General features: G+C 34.2%; 1 protein-coding gene across 1 annotated transcript; it reads right to left on the bottom strand.

Annotated features, from left to right (window-relative positions):
* Window positions 1–3,863: 3,863 nt before the first annotated feature.
* LOC116105232 ((E)-beta-farnesene synthase-like) lies at window positions 3,864–15,745 on the bottom strand. The gene is made up of 2 exons (XM_031391664.1): window positions 15,621–15,745; window positions 3,864–4,119 (listed from the first exon to the last, which is right to left on the bottom strand). Exons 1-2 carry the CDS (start codon window positions 15,738–15,740, stop codon window positions 3,892–3,894), a joined length of 348 nt encoding a protein of 115 aa, XP_031247524.1. The 5' UTR covers window positions 15,741–15,745; the 3' UTR covers window positions 3,864–3,891.
* Window positions 15,746–18,675: the final 2,930 nt, after the last annotated feature.

Below are 18,675 nucleotides of genomic sequence, written 5' to 3'. Positions count from 1 at the left end.
AAAGATCATCTATAAAAGTGATGAAATATCTTTCTCCACTAAAAGAAGCTACATCAAAAGGACCACATATATCGGTGTGTATTAATTCAAGGAGTTCTATGCTTCTTGTGGCTGCTTTCTTAATTGTGGATGTGGTTTGTTTTCCTTTGATACAATCCACACAGACGCCAAGATCAGTAAAGTCCAAATCAGGTAAAACTTCATCATTTACTAATCTTTGCATCCTTTCTCTTAATATATGGCCTAAACGCTTATGCCATAAATAAGCAGATTTCTCATCCACAGAAGCACGTTTTGTTCCTATACTATGATGCTAGTTCAATAATGTCTCAGCAAACAAATTATCAAGATGTAATTTGTACAATCCATCACAAAGCACACCAGAACCAATTAAACAATTATATTTAAATAAACTAAAACATCCATTCCCGAACTTAAAAGAATATCCTTCTAAATCAAGTTTAGATAAAGATATTAAATTACAGGATAACTCCGGTACATAAAGAGTATTAAACAAATCTAAATGATGTCCAGTATTTAAAATTAAACGATAGGTTCCAATGGCTTCAACTCATGCTTTGACTCGATTCCCCATGTACACAAATCTTTCATTGTCGTTTATGATCTAGGTCATAAGGAATCCCTACAAAGTTTAGAGATATGAGTGGTACATCCAGAATCAATCCAACAAGTATTATAAGGAACTTCCGATAAATATGATTCGAAACATACAAAAGCACTAGGCTTACCTTTCTTTTTGAACCATGCCTTACGTTTCAGGCAGTCCCTCATATAGTGTCCAACTTTATTATAGAAATGACACTTTTCTTTAGTCTTATCCTTCTTATAGACTTGGGAAGAAGACTCGTTAATCTTCAGTGGCCTTTTGTCCTTTCCATACTTCTTGTTGGATTTGTTCTTAACTCCAGACAAGCCCACAAGATTAACAAAATGAACTCCTTGTTTCTTCAATCTTTCCTCCTCTTGAACTAACTTAATTTGAAGCTCAATCATATTCCATTTATCTTTAATTGTGCTATAATTAATTTGAAATGGACTAAACTGAGGAGTTAAAGAGTTAATGACAAACTGAACAAGGAAACTTTCGTCCACAGACATTCCCATGTTTCTAATTCTTGCTGCTATATTTGACATCTCAGTCACATGTTCATACATGCTACGAGAACCATCATATTTCATGGTGGTCAGCCAACTCATTAATGCCCCCGTACGGGACTTGTCAGCGACCTCAGACTGAGAAGTCTCTTTGGCTAATCTCATAAATTCCCTAGCACTGTGGTAGGAAGTGAGGTCTTGATTTCACTCACTACTGTCATCCGTAAATATTTCAGGCTCAATCTATTCGATCTCTCCCATTCCTTATGGAAAGACCTTTCTTCATCAATGTTGTTCTCAGTGAGATCAGTTGGTTTCTCTGTCATGAGTGTAAGGTCGAGATTTTAAACACCCAAGTAATACTCGACTTGTTCACTCCATTCATTATAATTGAACCCATTAAACTTAATAACATGCTGCATAAACAAAAATTATGCTTACACATTAGTGCTTTGAGTTTTATACCTTATACATAATTTCAGATTCAAATATTAAAATTTATTATTATTAAAACATAAATATATATTGAAAATCTCCTTTGAGAGAAATAACAATATACAATAATTAAACTTAATTGATGCAATCTTTTATAAGTTTTCTTAATTGGTAATTAAATGTACTTTAGTTAGACATGTTTGTTATCTTTGGATATACTAAACACGCCTAATCAAGTACATTGTTCATAATTATAGGATTAACTAATCTACCTTTGGGCTATCCTTAACTATCCTATAACATATAAACTTCAAATTACTCATGTCCAATACATTATGTCATCTCATTAAAGCATCTAATGATCATGAGTAATTGAATCTTATTTAGTTTGATATCTATGGGATAAACATTTTAATTTGGCCACTTTGGTGACTAACAAAATATACATAATATAGTTATCAAACTTAAATAATAACTATAAGGTTGTCATACTTATCTTTCTCTTTAGAAACTTATACACATTTCACGTGCCTAAACGCACATTAAGGACAAAATTGGGTTGATTCGACCCTCATTGTTAATTTTGATTGTCACCATTAACTTTGACGGTTGACCGTTAACTTTAACCATTAATTGGTTTAGTCAATAGTCTGAACCGGTTCAACCTGTTGACCGGTCCAGTTCACCTTTTCAGATCCTAACCGGGTCGATTTGACCCACTTTTTCGGTTCGAGTCAGCCCATTTTAACCTATTTGGGTTGACTTGTTTGACCAAAAAGGGTTGGGATTCTTTATGGGTTATGGGCTGGGTCAATATTTTATGGGTCAATTATTGACCCGAATTTCTGGAAAATTAGGTAAGCTTCATATTCCGAATTTCTGGAATTTTTTTTATTAAAAAAAAGCTTCTGGATTCTGAAAATTTGCATTTCAGAATAAGAAAAAAAAAAAATCTACCACGGCCTTCCAATTTGTTAATTTCTAAACCCAAACTACTTTCTTAAATCTATTTTACCCAAATCATTCCTATTTCACAATTTCCAAAACCCAAATAATTTCTACATCCCATAAGAACCCTAAAAATAACTTAAAGGAAAATTCATCAATCTCTAAACCTGAAATTGCTCTGATACCACTTGTAAACTTAAAAACAAACTCATCAAAAGTAAAGAATCAACAATCAATTCATGTTTCTATGCCCTAAGTTGCACAAATATAAAATTATAGGATCTTGAAACTTAATGAATTTTCACATATATATATATATATAAAAGAAATACATATCTGATTCCATAGTTTGAAAATTAAAACTTGAATCTTGATTGAATCAAAATAGACAGAGTTTATCTCCCTTTCTTCCCTTCTGTAATCGCAAACTCTCTCGATGGACAGAGAAAAATTTTAGCGTACATTGGGAATAGAGAGAGGACTCAACTTTTATATTGCAGTTATTTAATTAACTGCAAACATCAGTTATTTTAATAACTGATGTAACCTTCCCATCAAATATTAAAGACCAGTATGCCCTTCAATTAAATTAATTATTACTAAACGTTTTATTATATTAATTCACATGGACCACTTTATAAGAATTATAAATAATTCTAACATAGAAATCGTATGTATCATCTATGAGGGTTAACAGACATATTAATTTGGCCATACTCCTAATACCAAATGCATATTGTGGCTCAAAAATAATTCCCAGTGCCCAAAAATATTCCTCCACCATTCTTTGTCTCGCGTAAGACAGCTTTGAAATGAAGTCTACATTATTCCACCACCTGAAATACATCTTCAACTATATAACCATAAAAATATACCTTGGTAATATTAAAATATAATTCCATTAGACAAAGAGGAACTTATTGTAAGACGTCTTTGAGATCCTTCTGGTACATTGCTTGTAACATGTTAAAGTCTAACTTGGCAAACTTTAACAGAGTTTTATTGTGTAAATCATCTCTTGAATAAACAGAAATGAAAAATCTTGCCTCTAGCCTTGGTAGGCCTTTCCGGAGAGGACAATTAAGAGCGTGATTTATTTGTTTTGCAGGGTGAGGGCTTGCACAAGACACCATTGACTTAAGGTGAGTCGTAGGAAAAGTGAGGGCTTCAAGGAACATCTTTAATCAAGGATGCCTTGAATTTCCCTTCATCATCTTTGAACTTTTCAAATACATCTGCTTAATTACAACCCCCCAAAAAAAAACAAAAAGTAACCTTCAATTAGACGTTTTATTTATTCGTTCAGTACGCTTTAATTATAATAATTTTTAGCATAGCTTAAGATTTGAATTACTTACTACAAACAATCTTAATTCCTTGCTGTCGAAGAAGTCAAAAATGGATAGAAACAGTATAGAGATCATTATATTCAATATTGTCACTATAAATTTTCTCCAAAGCATCATCTATCTCTTTTGGAAAGTGATAATCCACACCTAACCGTTGGATTGCATCAATCAAGTGTAATTTCTGAGCATGCGTTTGTGATGTATCCATTATCATCCATCTTACCTCTTGTTTCAGTTGCTCATAATCTTCTTGAGTTGTAGGATCAATTGTCTGCAAAAATAGAATTAAAAAAAAAAAAAAAAAAAAAAAAAAAAAAAAAAAGCTAATTACGTTTATTGTGAAATCAACAATATTTTTAGGTAAAACGGTAATTATGAAATCAACAATATTTATGGCATGTAGCAATGATATATATTAACGATAAAAAAATGCAAAATATCAATATGATCCCCAAAAGTGTAACGGTTTTATATCAAAATTTAAGTGGCATCGTATCTTAGCCAGGCCATTTTTTCAAAAAAAAAATAATAATAATAACAACGTGTTTATAATGTCTCAAACACATGTTTGCATATAGAACATGCATCTTTATTTCATTTTTTCTTTCTGGTAATCTTGCAACAACCAATTGGAGAAAAATACCCTTTATTTGTCAATTGACATTGCATAAAATGGTACGATAATTACGTTTTGGTAAAAGAAAAGAATGCATATATAATTATACAAATTATGTAGTATGTGAGTCGCATTCATTTTACCTGTGTGATGTGCATGCATAGGGTGGGTGCATCTAGAAATTTAATCTCATATAGTAATTACCTTGAGTTCAGAAGTATCTTTGAGGAATTGATCTCCCCTTATTGTGGGATGGAAATCAGCAGTATGACGAATAGTTTTTTGTGGTGAAGTTGAAACAGCTGTAACTTGAGAAGACGACATTTCTTCTTTGAACAAATCCCGAATGTTGTACTTGCGAGTTTCTTCTTCATTATGAGCACACTCTTATATAGAACAGCAGCCCCAATATGAGGAGGCTGTTTTTAAATTTAAAAATCGTGAAAATTAATTAAAAATAGTTCTCCTTCATGTTTCTAGCACTTCCACAGTAGGACGTGGCATCTCTCTCCAGAATGATTATCAATTACCATCCATACTGCTGTTTTGGCTCTTACGTGAGCTATTACTAATACCGTTATCCCCCAATTTCAACCCTTGGTCAAGGTCTAAGGGCCCTGGCGAACCGTTGGATCAAAAACCTAGGGCTGATACTGGAGTAATCTTAGCAACTGTAAGTTAGCGCTTTCATTAATGTAAGATGCTAGTATTTAATAAATGATCATTTCGAGTTTAATAAATGCTAGTATTTAAGATGCTGGAGTAAGCTTTTTATGATCATTAATGTAAGATGCTAGTATTTAACAAATGATTTTTCTTTCAATTAATCACAATTACTATCTGAAAATGTGAGTTTTTCCTAAGGCGAACATACTCTTATATAGGAAAGCTACGTACATTGCACGATTTACACCTATATAATATTTTTTATATCCAGTCTAACAAATATTATTACAATTAATAACTAAATAACCTAGTTAATTAATTGGAGAGAAAAACACATAGATTCAGTTTTAAATATTAATTCATACTTGGGTATCAATCTTCTTGAATGAACCTTTTTCTTTGTCTCAAGTTTGCAATTCAAAAGTAAAACAAGATATTGAGAGAATAAATTTTTCACAAACTGAAAATATTATTAATTTTTCTCTGAATAAAAATGTACATAAGCTTCTCTTTATATAGAGAAGTCTGGATTTCAAATGAATTGAATCTGTAAAACAAGACAAAACAAATCAAAACATAGATAATGACATTGGGGTCTATGAGGGTTAGGGATTTGAGAGCAAAAATAGAGAGAAAAGAGGGATTAGAACTTTTCTTAATATTTCGATAAAGTGAACAGTGTTACAAGTCCGCTTTAATAGCTGATTATTTCAACATAAAAACGACGACACTTTAACCTTTCTTAAACATCACCGTTTGTCTAACAGCTCCAGTCAAGCTAAACTCTACTCTCTACTTGCAGTTTCAGCTTGGACAAATACCATTTGTCTAACAGCCCCAGTCAAGCTAAACTCTACTCTCTACTTGCAGTTTTAGCTTGGACAAATACCGTTTGTCTAACAGCCCCAATCAAGCTAAACTGCATTTACAGTTTCATCTTTCATCTTGATAAAATGTGTCTTAACAGCCCCTGTCAAATAAAACTTGCCACTAAGACCAACACCTCATAACAAGATACCAACACCTCATAACAAGATGATCAGTTATTTGCAAACTGCACTTTCATACAGTTTCTTATTTTCACAGCTTCACTTTGCACTTTCATACAACTTTCACATCTGCTCAGCTACAAGTCAATTGAGATTAACTTGCTGATCATTTGCCAATTTCTGCTTCACAACATCACAACTGTGATTTCACAGTTTCACACAATTTCACAACTTCACAGCAGCACTTTTTCATATAGTTTAACATCTGTTCAACAATAATCTACAATTTCTCTGCAATTTCAACAACAATCTGCAATTTTTTTTTTTTTTTTTTTTTTTGCAATTTCAACAACAAATTGCAATTTCTCATTTTCACAGTTTCAGTTCTGCACTTTCATATAACTTCACATTTCACAGCTTGACATTTACACTGTTATACAGCTTCACATCTGCTCAATTGCTGATTTCTTTACAAATGAAATTTCAACAAATCAACTTGATAAGCCAAAAAATTACTTAACCACAGTAACTGCAAAACTCCAACTGCACAGCAAAAGTTATAACTACAACTGCAACTTCCATAGCAAGTCAACTTAACACAAGCAATCTTCATCTTTAGAACTACCAACCTTCATCTTCAAAATTACTTAGCCAAAAACAACTTGATCAACTAATGTTGCTTGTACCTTGATCAATAACATTCTGTAATGTCTCGGTCTTACAACTTCACAGCTGCATTTTCATACAGTTGTACATTTTTCAGCTTGAATCTACACTTTTAAACAGCTTCACATTTGCTCAATCGACAGATTTCTTCAACAAACACAGAAAAACTACAATTTCTCAACTAACTACAAAAAAAAAAAAAAAAAATACTCAACCAAAACAACTGCAAAATTTCAACTACATAGCAAAATTATAACTGCAACAGCAACTTTCACAGCTCAAGAACTCAACACCGGCAATCTTCATCTTCATAACTACTAACCCAAAATTACTCAGTCAAAGCAACTTAATCAACCAATGGTGCTTGTACCTTGATCAACAACATTCAATTTCTGCTTTAAAGTAAGAAATTGAGAAATGGACAAAGCTTTTGTTAAAATATCTACAATTTGTAACTTGGAGGGAACATATTGAACTACAAGTTTCTTGGCTAGAACTTGTTCACAGATATAATGCGCATCAATCTCAATATGCTTTGTCCGGGCATGAAAAACTATATTTGTTGCCAAGGCCCCTGCATTAACATTATCACACCAAACAACCGGAGATTTGTCAAATGTTAGACCCAATTCAGAAAATAAACTTTGTAACCAAGCTACTCCAGTAGTTGTTTGTACCAATGCCCTATATTCTGCTTCAGTGGATGACAAGGCAACCACTCTCTATTTTTTAGAGCTCTATTGAATCAAATTAGGCCCCAAAAATACACAATATCCACTGGTGGATTTCCTATCTGCAATACTACTACCCCAATCTGCATCAGCATAACATTCTATGTTTAAACTAGCTGCTGGTCTAAAGAGCAAACCATGGCTGATAGTACCTTTAAGATACCTTAAAATTCTCTTACATGCTTGCCATTGCAGGTCACTGGGAGCTTGAAGGAATTGACTGAGTTTATTAACTGAAAAACTAATATCAGGTCTAGTAAGAAGCAAATATTACAAAGCTCCTACAGTGCTTCGAAACAGACTAGGATTGTCATACAGTGGACTGTCTTCAGGAAACAATTTAGTACCAAAGGCCATGGGAGTAGAACAAGGATTGGCCTCAAGCATGTTCTAAGCAACAAATCAGTAACGTATTTAGTTTACTTTAGATGAATCCCAACTGCATTTCTAGTGACCTCAAGACCCAGGAAGTAATGTAAGGAACCAAGTGTTTTCAAAGCAAATTTATCATTCAGCTCTTTCACCAATTGATGAACAAAATGAATGTTTGATCCAGTAAGAAGAATATCATCAACATATATTAAGACATATGTAACCTGATGATTTTCCTTATGCATAAAGAGACTAGAATCAGATACTGAATTATGAAAACCTTTACAGATCAGAGCTACTTTGAACTTGTCAAACCAAGCTTTAGGAGCTTGTTTAAGACCATACAAGGCCTTATTCAACTTGCAAACATGAGAAACTCTATGCTGATTAACAAAACCAGAAGGTTGTTCCATATATACAACTTCACTAAGCTCACCATTCAAGAAAGCATTATTGACATCCACTTGTTGTATATCCCAATTGTATGTGGCAGCAGGGGTAAAAATAATCCTAATGGTTGAGGGTTTTATGACTGAACTAAAAGTCTCAAAATAATCTAATCCAGCAGTTTGTTGGAAACCCTTTGCAACTAATCTTGCTTTATACTTTTGTAAGGCGCCATCAACATGATATTTGACTCTAAAAACTCATTTATTTCCCACAACATGCATATCTGAGGTAAAGGGAACAAGAGTCTAGGTATTATTAGCAATTAAAGCATCATATTCAATCTGCATGGCTTGTTTCCATTCTGGCAAGCTAAGAGCTTCATAAACTAATGCTGGTTCAGTCAGAGGAGAACTAATAGCTGTAAAAATTGTAGGACAAGATGCTTTGCTCTTTGTTTTTGCTCTTGTCATCATGGGGTGCATATTAAGAACAGAATCTGATGTTTCAGTTTTATCAGCATACTGAGATGGACACAGATCCACCTCAATAGAGCATATGGGAATAACCTTGTCTGAAGGAATTTTTTGTGGTGATTGGAGAGATGTAGATGATGATGGATTAATGTTTGATGGAGTATTAGTTGTAGAAGGTGTAGAAGAGAGTGTGGGTGAGTGAGATTAAGATAATATAGGTGATATGGCATATTGTTTTTGGGATATGGGAATTGTGTTATGAGAGAAAGGAAATGGAGAAGTTGTAAAGGAATTTTGCTTACCAGTTGCTATAGAGAACTTAGGTATAGAGCATTTTACTGCAGGAGACTCAGAAGAAGCTATAGACCGAAAGGGTAAACTAGAAAATTGTTTAGAAAAACGGGAAGACTGATTTTGGTCTAAAGGAGAAAGTGTGGATAGGTTAGGATACTTAAAACCAGTGGAAAAATGGAAATCAGATTCATTGAATTTAACACTAGGTGTAACAATGATTTTAACATCAGATGTGAGACACTTATAGCCTTTGTGAACTAAACTTTACCCTACAAAGACACATTTTGAAGAATGGAAACTAAATTTATGCCTATTGAAAGTTCTAACAAAAGGAAAACGTGCACAACCAAACACTTTCAGTGTTGAATAAATAGGAACTGTCTTAAACAACAATTGATAAGGAGACAGGTTATCGGTTACTAGTGAAGGCATTCTATTAATGAGGAACGCAGCAGATTCAAAAGCAAGCCACCAAAAATCTAAGGGCATAGACGCATGAGCTAAGAGAGTAAGGCCTGTTTCAACAATGTGCCTATGTTTTCTTTCACTACGACCATTTTGCTGATGAACATAGGAGCAAGAATATTTGAATTGAATGCCTTCAGTGGTAAGATATGAAACCAGTCCCTTGTACTCACCACCTTGATCAGACTGAAGGCATTTCAATTTACAGTTAAACTGTCTTTCTGCTAGATGATGGAATTTTACAAATATAGATTTGACTTCAGCCTTTGTCCTAAGAGGGAATAACTAGGTGAATCTACTGTAATCATCTATAAAGTGTACATAATACCTAAAACCTTATGCGGAAATCAATGGAGCAGGACCCCATATATCACAATGCACAAGTTCAAGAGGTGCACTAGCTCTAGAATGTGAAGTAGGAAAGGTGTTTTGATGCATTTTCCCTAAATGGCAGGCATCACAAAAGGGAATTGGTAGTTTAGGTTTAGTGATTAGGGAGTCATTTGCTATCATACTTGTTAAAATCTTTTGCAAGGTTGCTAAGTGTGGATGTCCTAACCTCATATGCCATAGCATAGCATCATCATTGTGTTTATGAACAACATGAATAGATGGTGGTGAAGTATTATTACTATTAGAGTCAACTAAGGAGTTATCAGATGCAATGAAATCTTCATTAACACAGGGTGAAACAGAATTATCAGATGCAACTAAAGTTGTATCAACACAAACTGAAACAGAAACATCATTGTTTTTATTAACACAGGATGAATAGGATGAAACAGAATTTTCAGTACAAGATGTAGAGTTATCAATACAAGGTGTAGTAGCATTCTGCATACTATTTATTTGACCATTTAAACTATCATGTATTACTATAACAGCATCTTTATTGATGGTACAAGTATGAGACTCATTTAAAGGTTCAGAAGTCAAGTTGACATTATAGGAACAATTCTGAGGTGAAATCGATGACTTTAAGTAAGAAGGTGAATATGAAGGTAATTTTGGGGAAAGATTCAGTTGATATAAGCCTGCTCTAAGCTCTCCTTGCAGTAAAGTTGCTCTGGTGACTTTGTCCTTAACAACACAGGAATCAGCATTAAATTCAACTACAACATTATTGTCTTTAGTGAATTTTGATATGCTAAGTAAGTTTTTGGTTATTCTAGGAACACAAAGAACATGTTTTAAATGTAAGCATTTATTCTGCAAAATACTTGGCAAAGAAGTAAAACCAGTGTGTGTAATGTGAAGGAACTCACCACTACCTACTTGGAGTTGATATGATCCATCATAGTCCTTGCTAATGTTTAACTGAGTGAGGTCAGATGTAACATGGTCAGTTGCTCTTGAGTCCATGTACCAGGTAGGATCCTATGGAGTGGATGATGAAGCTTTATAAACAAACAGACCACTGTTCTGATTCACCATAACTGGCTAAACTCCATGGTCAGATGAATTAGGAATATGACCATAATCAGTAACAAAATTGGTATTTTGAACAGTTTGAGCAGTAAAATGAGCTTGAACTAATGCTTGAGATGGTACATTTCCAGAACTACCAACATGAGAATAATTTCGTGGAAAGGTAACATGTCCAAAGCCTTGCTGAGATGGAGTAAAAAAATTAGAAGAGTTGGATGCTCGACTAAAATTCTGATCCTGATGACTTGGCACATTGAACACACCGTAACTTTGATGTGAAATACCAAGATTAGTGTAGAAGCTCTGTGGACCAGTGGACTGCAGATTACCATTATTGTAAAAATTCTGATAACCAGTGCCTTGCATCTGTCCATTATAAGCTGAATTGTACCTGTGATAGCTCTGTATGGCAATATGTCCAGTCTTATTGCAAACCTGACAAACAGGTTTACCTCTTCCATTGGATCTGCCTCTACCTCTTCCAAAATTATTGAAATGAGGTCTATAACTTCCAAAGTTGATTCCAAAACTAGATCCAAAACAACTATTGGTATCAAGATAACCTTGCTGACCAAATTGAGGACTAGAAATGGAATGGCCTATCTGTCTAGTAACAACAGGGTAGTTTCCATGTAGTTTATGACTTCTTAATGTGTTTAAGGATGGATCAAGACTATGAGACACATTAGCAAAACCAGGGGTGACATTCTGAGTATGATTACTAGGCATAGATGTGGAACTGGCTTTTATTGTAGCTACAGTGTGAGCTGAGCTATTATGAAAGTCTACTGAATTGAACTTGTCCAACCTGATTTCGTACTTTTGCAATAGAAATTGAGCTTCTTGCAAGGACATTGAGTCAGATCTAGATTCTACTCTTGAGGTGAGGCTTACAACAACAGCGTCATATTCTGGACCTAGTCCATCTAAGATATATTGAAGCAAATCTTCCTCAAAAATAATTTGCCCACTAGCTGACAAACTATCAGAAATTCCTTTCATCTTTCTAACATATTCACTTATACTAAGATTGTCTTTGCCAGTATTCTGAAGTAAATTCATTAAATGTAAAGCCCTGGCTTTGGAGTTTGTAATGAATTCTTTTTCAAGAACAAACCAAATTTTAGTGGAATACTGACATTTAGAAATAGTTCTAAACATATTCTCAGATATCGATGCTAACAACCAGCTCACAAGAAACTTATAGCTCACAAGAAACTTATCAGTTCGTTTCCATAGAGTGTAAGCTGGATTGATCTTTTCTTTAGAAAACAACTCAACATTTTGACCATCAGCAGTATCTTTAGAACTATCGAAATTGCTAGGAATTAAAGGAGCTAGACAGGGAACTAAACCTGTTAGATGATCTTCCAATTCATGAGCTCCTACTGCAAAAAGTACTTGAGAACGCCAAAATCTGTAATTGTCTAGAGTAAGCTTTGCATTAATAACTTGGAGACTAGAGGAAATAGCTGAGGAAGTGAGATTAAAAGAATTGTTGACAGAGTTGTGAAACATTCTTTCAATGTTGTCAGTTGAATTAGAGCTATCAAATTTTTCTGCCATTGACGTTAGTCAAGGAAGCTCTGATACCATGTGAGGGTTAGGGATTTGAGAGCAAAAACAGAGAGAAAATGGGGATTAGAACTTTTCTTAATATTTCGATAAAGTGAACAGTGTTACAAGTCAGCTTTAATAGCTGATTATTTCAACATAAAAACGACGACACTTTAACCTTTCTTAAACGTCACCGTTTGTCTAACAGGGTCCACATGTCTCCCACGTGTCATACAAAGATAAATTATTACAACTTTAATTATTACAAAAAACAAAACATAATACAAAAGACAAGACAAAATACAATTATTTAAAAAGACAAAATATAATTATTATAAACGTCAACATCCAATGTCTTGTTTTAATCTGGATCTTTGAATTCTATCGGCAAAATCTTGGATGTCCATGCATTATCTTTCGCTTATTTGAAACACGTCAGCGTCTTACGTGTTGGACATTTTTGGTTGTCCAAATCTCCATCCTCTAGATTTTTATCAATCTTTGAAGTTATCCACTTGGATGAGATCAATAAAATCTTTCAGAGTCTCATCTTCTTGTTAGGATTCCTGGTCGTGGCCTAAGACCACCCTCAAAAGATCAATAGTACCTTCCATTAAAGTCTACTTTGATAGATGAGCTAAATCAAACCCTTCTAATAGCGTTCTTAATTGGGCTTGGTTATGCTCGAAGAGTTTATCCTGGATTGTCACATACCTGTCTCGTAACACTACCACTATCCCATTATGGATATGGACATTAGCATTTGCTTTAACAAGCTCCTCTAGTTTGGATTTAACCAGTAGCAATTTTGCAACATGCAGCTTGGTCCAATCTTCCTCTTCTATTCTTTGAATTTCTTCTAGTGCATAAGATCCCATTTTTACCTCATTATCTAATATAATTCGATACCATGGTTCTCCTACAAGAAATTCTCATATCTGTACAGGTTGAACATTATAGCTTTCTTGCAATGAGGAAGTAATCATGCAAGTGAAAGTGTCGACCTTTCGATTCAATACACAGAGCATTTATTTGTTATCCAGAGGAAAAGGTTTATTCAAGAAGATTGATACCCAAGTATGAATTAATCTTTAAAACGGAATCTATGTGTTTTTCTCTCCAATTAATTAACTAGGCTGTTTAGTTATTAATTGTAATAATATTTGTTAGACTGAGTATATTATTAATTTTTCTCTGAATAAAAATGTACATAAGCTTCTCTTTATATAAAGAAGCCCAGATTTCAGATGAGTTGAATCCGTAAAACAAGAAAAACAAATCAAAATAAAGATAATGACATTGGGGTCCACATGTCTCCCATATGTCATACAAAGATAAATTATTACATCTTTAATTATTACAAAAAAACAAAACATAATTATTACAAAAGACAAGACAAAATACAATTATTACAAAAGACAAAATATAATTATTATAAAAGTCAACATCCAATGCCATGGCAGTGGACAATAAGCATGTTCATGTCCTTCTTGTTTATAAGACCAGCAAAACATTGCTTTCTTCTTAGTTTTTTGTTTTTCTTTCTTAGGAGTAACCTCCTTTTCAAAAGTAATTTCCTTCGAGAGATAATCTTGAAGGTTGAAAATAAAAGCCGAAAGAACTCTTTAAGGATTGAAGAACTTGTAAAATCCTTTAAAGAGTAACTTTCTCCATGCTTTGATGATCAACCATTAAAGTTATGGGAAAGGACGGTATATATGCTTCACTTAAATTAAGGAAGGATGATGATACGATAACTACCAAATCTTATCCTTATACTCCTGATGCAAAGGAGGAATTTGGCAAGCGAATACCGGAATTGCTGGAAATGCAATTAATACGCGCTAGTAAAAGCCCACACTCTTCGCCAGCATTCATGGTCATGAATAGAGCTGAGCAAGAAAGAGGAAAAGTGTGGATGGTTATCGATTATAGAAAATTAAATGATAAAACTATTGATGATGCCTATAAGATACCAAACAAATCAGCTTGTTTGAATAAAGCTAAATTTGGAAAAATCTTCTCAAAATTCCGTCTAAAGTCAGGATTCTGGCATTTCAGAATAGAGGAGTCAAGCATTCATTGGGCTGCTTTCACCTGTCCGAAAGGATTGTTTGAATGGATGGTTCTGCCTTTTGGGCTTAAGTAGGCACAATCAATATTCCAGAGGAAGATGGATAGAATTTTCCTGATGCATATCAAACAATCCGTTCAATATTATCAGTACCCTTAGCCTTAAGCACACCTCCCCAGTACAAGTGAGACGCATCGCTTTCTATAATAAGTGCATCCAATAAATCTAACTTTGTTGCTGACTTTTTGTCTAGACACTTCTCTGAAGAATTGCAGGATAATGACAGACAAAAAGAAAACTGGAAATCACTTCTCATCTCATGCTCCAAGTGTAAACAATGAGGACACTTGAGGAGGCATTGTTCCTTGAAGATAACTTCAGCTCCAAGATAACTTTTCAAATACATTTAAGACCCAAAAAAAAAAAAAAAAAAAAAAAAAAAAAAGGGCAACCTTCAATTAGACATACTTATGTTTTATTTATTTTTAGTATAGCTTAAGATGTGAATTACTTACTACAAACAATCTTAATTCCTTGCTGCCGAAGAAGTCGAAAACCGATAGAAGTAGTGTAGAGATCATTATATTCATCACTGTCATTATAAATTTTCTCCAAAGCATCTTCTATCTCTTTTGCAAAATGATAATCTTCACCTAAACGTTGTATTGCATCAATCAAGTGTAATTTCTGAGCATGCGTTTCTGATTTATCCATTATCATCCATCTTACTTCTTGTTTCAGTTGCTCGTAGTCTTCTTGAGTCGTAGGATCAATTGTCTGCAAAAATAGAATAAAAAAAAAAGGCAGCTAAATACGTTTATTATGAAATTAAAAATATTTAAGGCATGTAGCAATCATGTATATTAAAGCAGTATGCGATAAATAAATTGGAAAGATCAATATGATCCCCAAAAGTGTAACAGTTTTATATCAAAATTTAAGTGGCAACAAATTAAAATTAAAATATCAAAGCATCGTATCTTAGCCAGGCTTTTTTTTTTTTTTTTTTTAAAAATAACATGTTTATAATGTCTCAAACAAATGTTTGCACCTTGAGTTCAGAAGTATCTTTGAGGAATTGATCTCCCCATATTGTGGGATGGAAATCAGCAGTATGACGAATAGTTTTTGGTGGTGAAGTTGGAACAGCTGTAACTTGAGAGGACGACATTTCTTCTTTGAACAAATCCCGAATGTTGTACTTCTGAGTTTCTTCTTCATTATGAGCGCACTCTTATATATGAGGAGGCTGTTTTTAAATTTAAAAATCGTGAATGATTATCAATAGGCCGTGGCATCTTCATGTTTCTAGCACTTCCACAGTAGGACGTGGCATCTCTCTCCAGAATGATTATCAATTACCATCCACTGCTTTGGCTCTTGCGTGAGCTATTACTAATAAGGTTATCCCCCAATTTCAACCCTTGGTCAAGGTCTAAGGGCCCTGGTGAACCGTTGGATCAAAATCCTAGGCCTGATACTGGAGTAATCTTATCAACTGTAAGTTAGCGGTTTCACTAATGTAAGATGCTAGTACTTAATAAATGATTATTTCGAGTTTAATTAAAAAAGAGTATAATGCTAACATCAATCCCATGATTAACAATGGTTTATAATATTGTTTCATCATCATTAAAGAAATTATTCCAGATATTATATTTAAATACTTTAACTAATAAAATATCATTAATTACTTGTCATTTTACACTCTTTAATCCGCACATTAAAAGAACTCAGGATAGACTTAATAAATTAATAAACATGCTGTCAGTTTTTTTTAATCATTACTATATGTATGCAACAAAATTTATACAAAGTAGTACTGGTTAATTCAATTTCATAACAAATTAAGATTTGTTTTGATAGATTTACCGGATCATCTTAAACATGATATTCTTGATAATCTTGACTAATATTTTTTTAGCATTTCTTATCCACGTATATTGAAGAAAAATTCTGCAATCTGCAAAGAAGAAAAAACAAAGGGCAAGGTAATGGTACCATGCTTGAGATGATGACGAGTAAGGTGACAATCGATCTCAATGTGCTTAGTTCGTTCATGAAAAACCAAGTTGTGAACAATCTGAATAGAACTCTGGTTGTCACAATACATAGGAGTGGGATGAGAAAGAGAAACTCTCATATCTGCAAGTAACCAACGTAACCAAACAATCTCTTTGGTAGTAGATGTCATAGCACGATATTCTGCTTCGGTTGAGGATTGAGAAACAATGGATTGTTTCTTGCTCTTCCAAGAAATAAGAGAATCACCCAAAAAGATACAAAAACCAGTAACAGACTTGCAATCTGTGGGATCACTGCCATGATCAGCATCAGAGTATGCACGCAGCTCAAAGGAAGAGGTGGATGGAAGTAAAAGACTCTGAAAGACTGTACCCCGAAGATACCGCAAAATACGAAGAACAGCTGCCCAATGAACTGTAGTAGGAGAAGCAACAAACTGACTAACAACATGAACAGCATATGCAATATCTAGATGAGTAATAGTGAGATATACCAAGCTCCCAACAATAGTACGGTATAAAGTAGGATCTGACAAAGGTAAACCATCAAAAGAAGAATACTTTGCGTTAACCTCAATCGAAGTATCTACAGTCTTATTATCAGTAAGTCTAGCCCGCTCAAGAATATCTGCAACATATCTCGACTGAGAAAGAAGATAGCCTCTAGGTGAGTAGGCTACCTCAATACCCAAGAAATATCGTAGAGAACCCAAATCCTTCATTTCAAACTGTTTAGCTAACTCTATCTTCAAAACTGAAATACCATCAATATCATCACCAATAATAATCATGTCATCAACATATAAAGACAGAATGATACGACATGCATTAGTGCACTTAACAAAAATAGCAGAATCATGACTACTAGAAGTAAATCCAAGGGAAGAGATCACAACATAAAATTTCTCAAACCAAGCATGAGGTGCTTGTTTAAGGCCATATAACAATTTCTTGAGCTTGCAAACATACCCAGAATCATGTGAAACACCAGGAGGGGGCGCTATATAAACTTCTTCTTGAAGATCTCCATTCAAGAAGGCATTTTTAACATCAAGTTGAGAGATATGCCACTGACGAACCGAAGCTACTGCAATAAGAGTATGAATAGTAGTCATTTTTACAACAGGAGCAAATGTCTCCTCATAATCCATACCATACTATTGAGAGTACCCTTTTATAACCAACCTAGCTTTGTATCGCTCAATAGATCCATCAGAATTAGTCGATCTTATACACCCAATGACAACCAACAACAGTCTTACCAGGAGGTAGAGGAACCAAATCCCAAGTACTTGTCTTATGCAAAGCAGAAAGTTCCTCATCCATAGCTTGCTGCCAAAGAGGATCAAGAATTGCCTCTTTATAGGAAAAGGGCTGAGAGAGACAATGAATAGAGGCTAAAAATGAAGCAAAAGATGAAGAATAACAAGAATAAGCAAAATCTAGTAACTTTGTGGACTTACGAATGCATATGGATTGACGTAGAGGTGGATCCACAATCTTAGACGGAGCTTGAGGGACCATAGGAAAAGAGGGAGCTTCAGGTGTGCCGGAGAGTAAAGTGTCAGTACCTGCAGAATGATCAGTACGAATTGGTCGAGTATAATGTAAAGGTAACGGGGGAAGAACATGAGAAGGGGTATTTGAAATACTAGGAACCTGAGATGACAAACTATCAGAATCCTCAGAAAAATGATCTATACGAATAAGATCAGATCTAGTCAAGTTATGAGTAGGGGATGGAATAGAAAAGAAAGGTATATGCTCAAGAAGAACAACATGACGAGACACATAAAGTTTCTGAGTTATTGGATCAAAAAAACGATACCCTTTTTTACCTTCACCATAACCAAGAAAGACACAAATAGCAAATCGAGAGGACAACTTGCTGCGTTCTACATGAGGACGAAGAACGAAACAAGTACAACCAAAAACTCTAAAGAAAGAATAATCAGAGGCATACCCATACAAGTTTTCGAAAGGAGAAAAACCTGAAATATGAGAAGATGGAATTGTATTAATCAAACCGACATCAGTAAGAACAGCTTCAACCCAAAACACACTAGGAATAGAAGCAGACAA

This window comes from Pistacia vera, unplaced genomic scaffold (genome assembly GCF_008641045.1).
Source record: "Pistacia vera cultivar Batoury unplaced genomic scaffold, PisVer_v2 Contig496, whole genome shotgun sequence".
Classification (NCBI taxonomy): Eukaryota; Viridiplantae; Streptophyta; class Magnoliopsida; order Sapindales; family Anacardiaceae; genus Pistacia; species Pistacia vera.
This window is presented reverse-complemented; position numbering and strand designations above follow the sequence as displayed.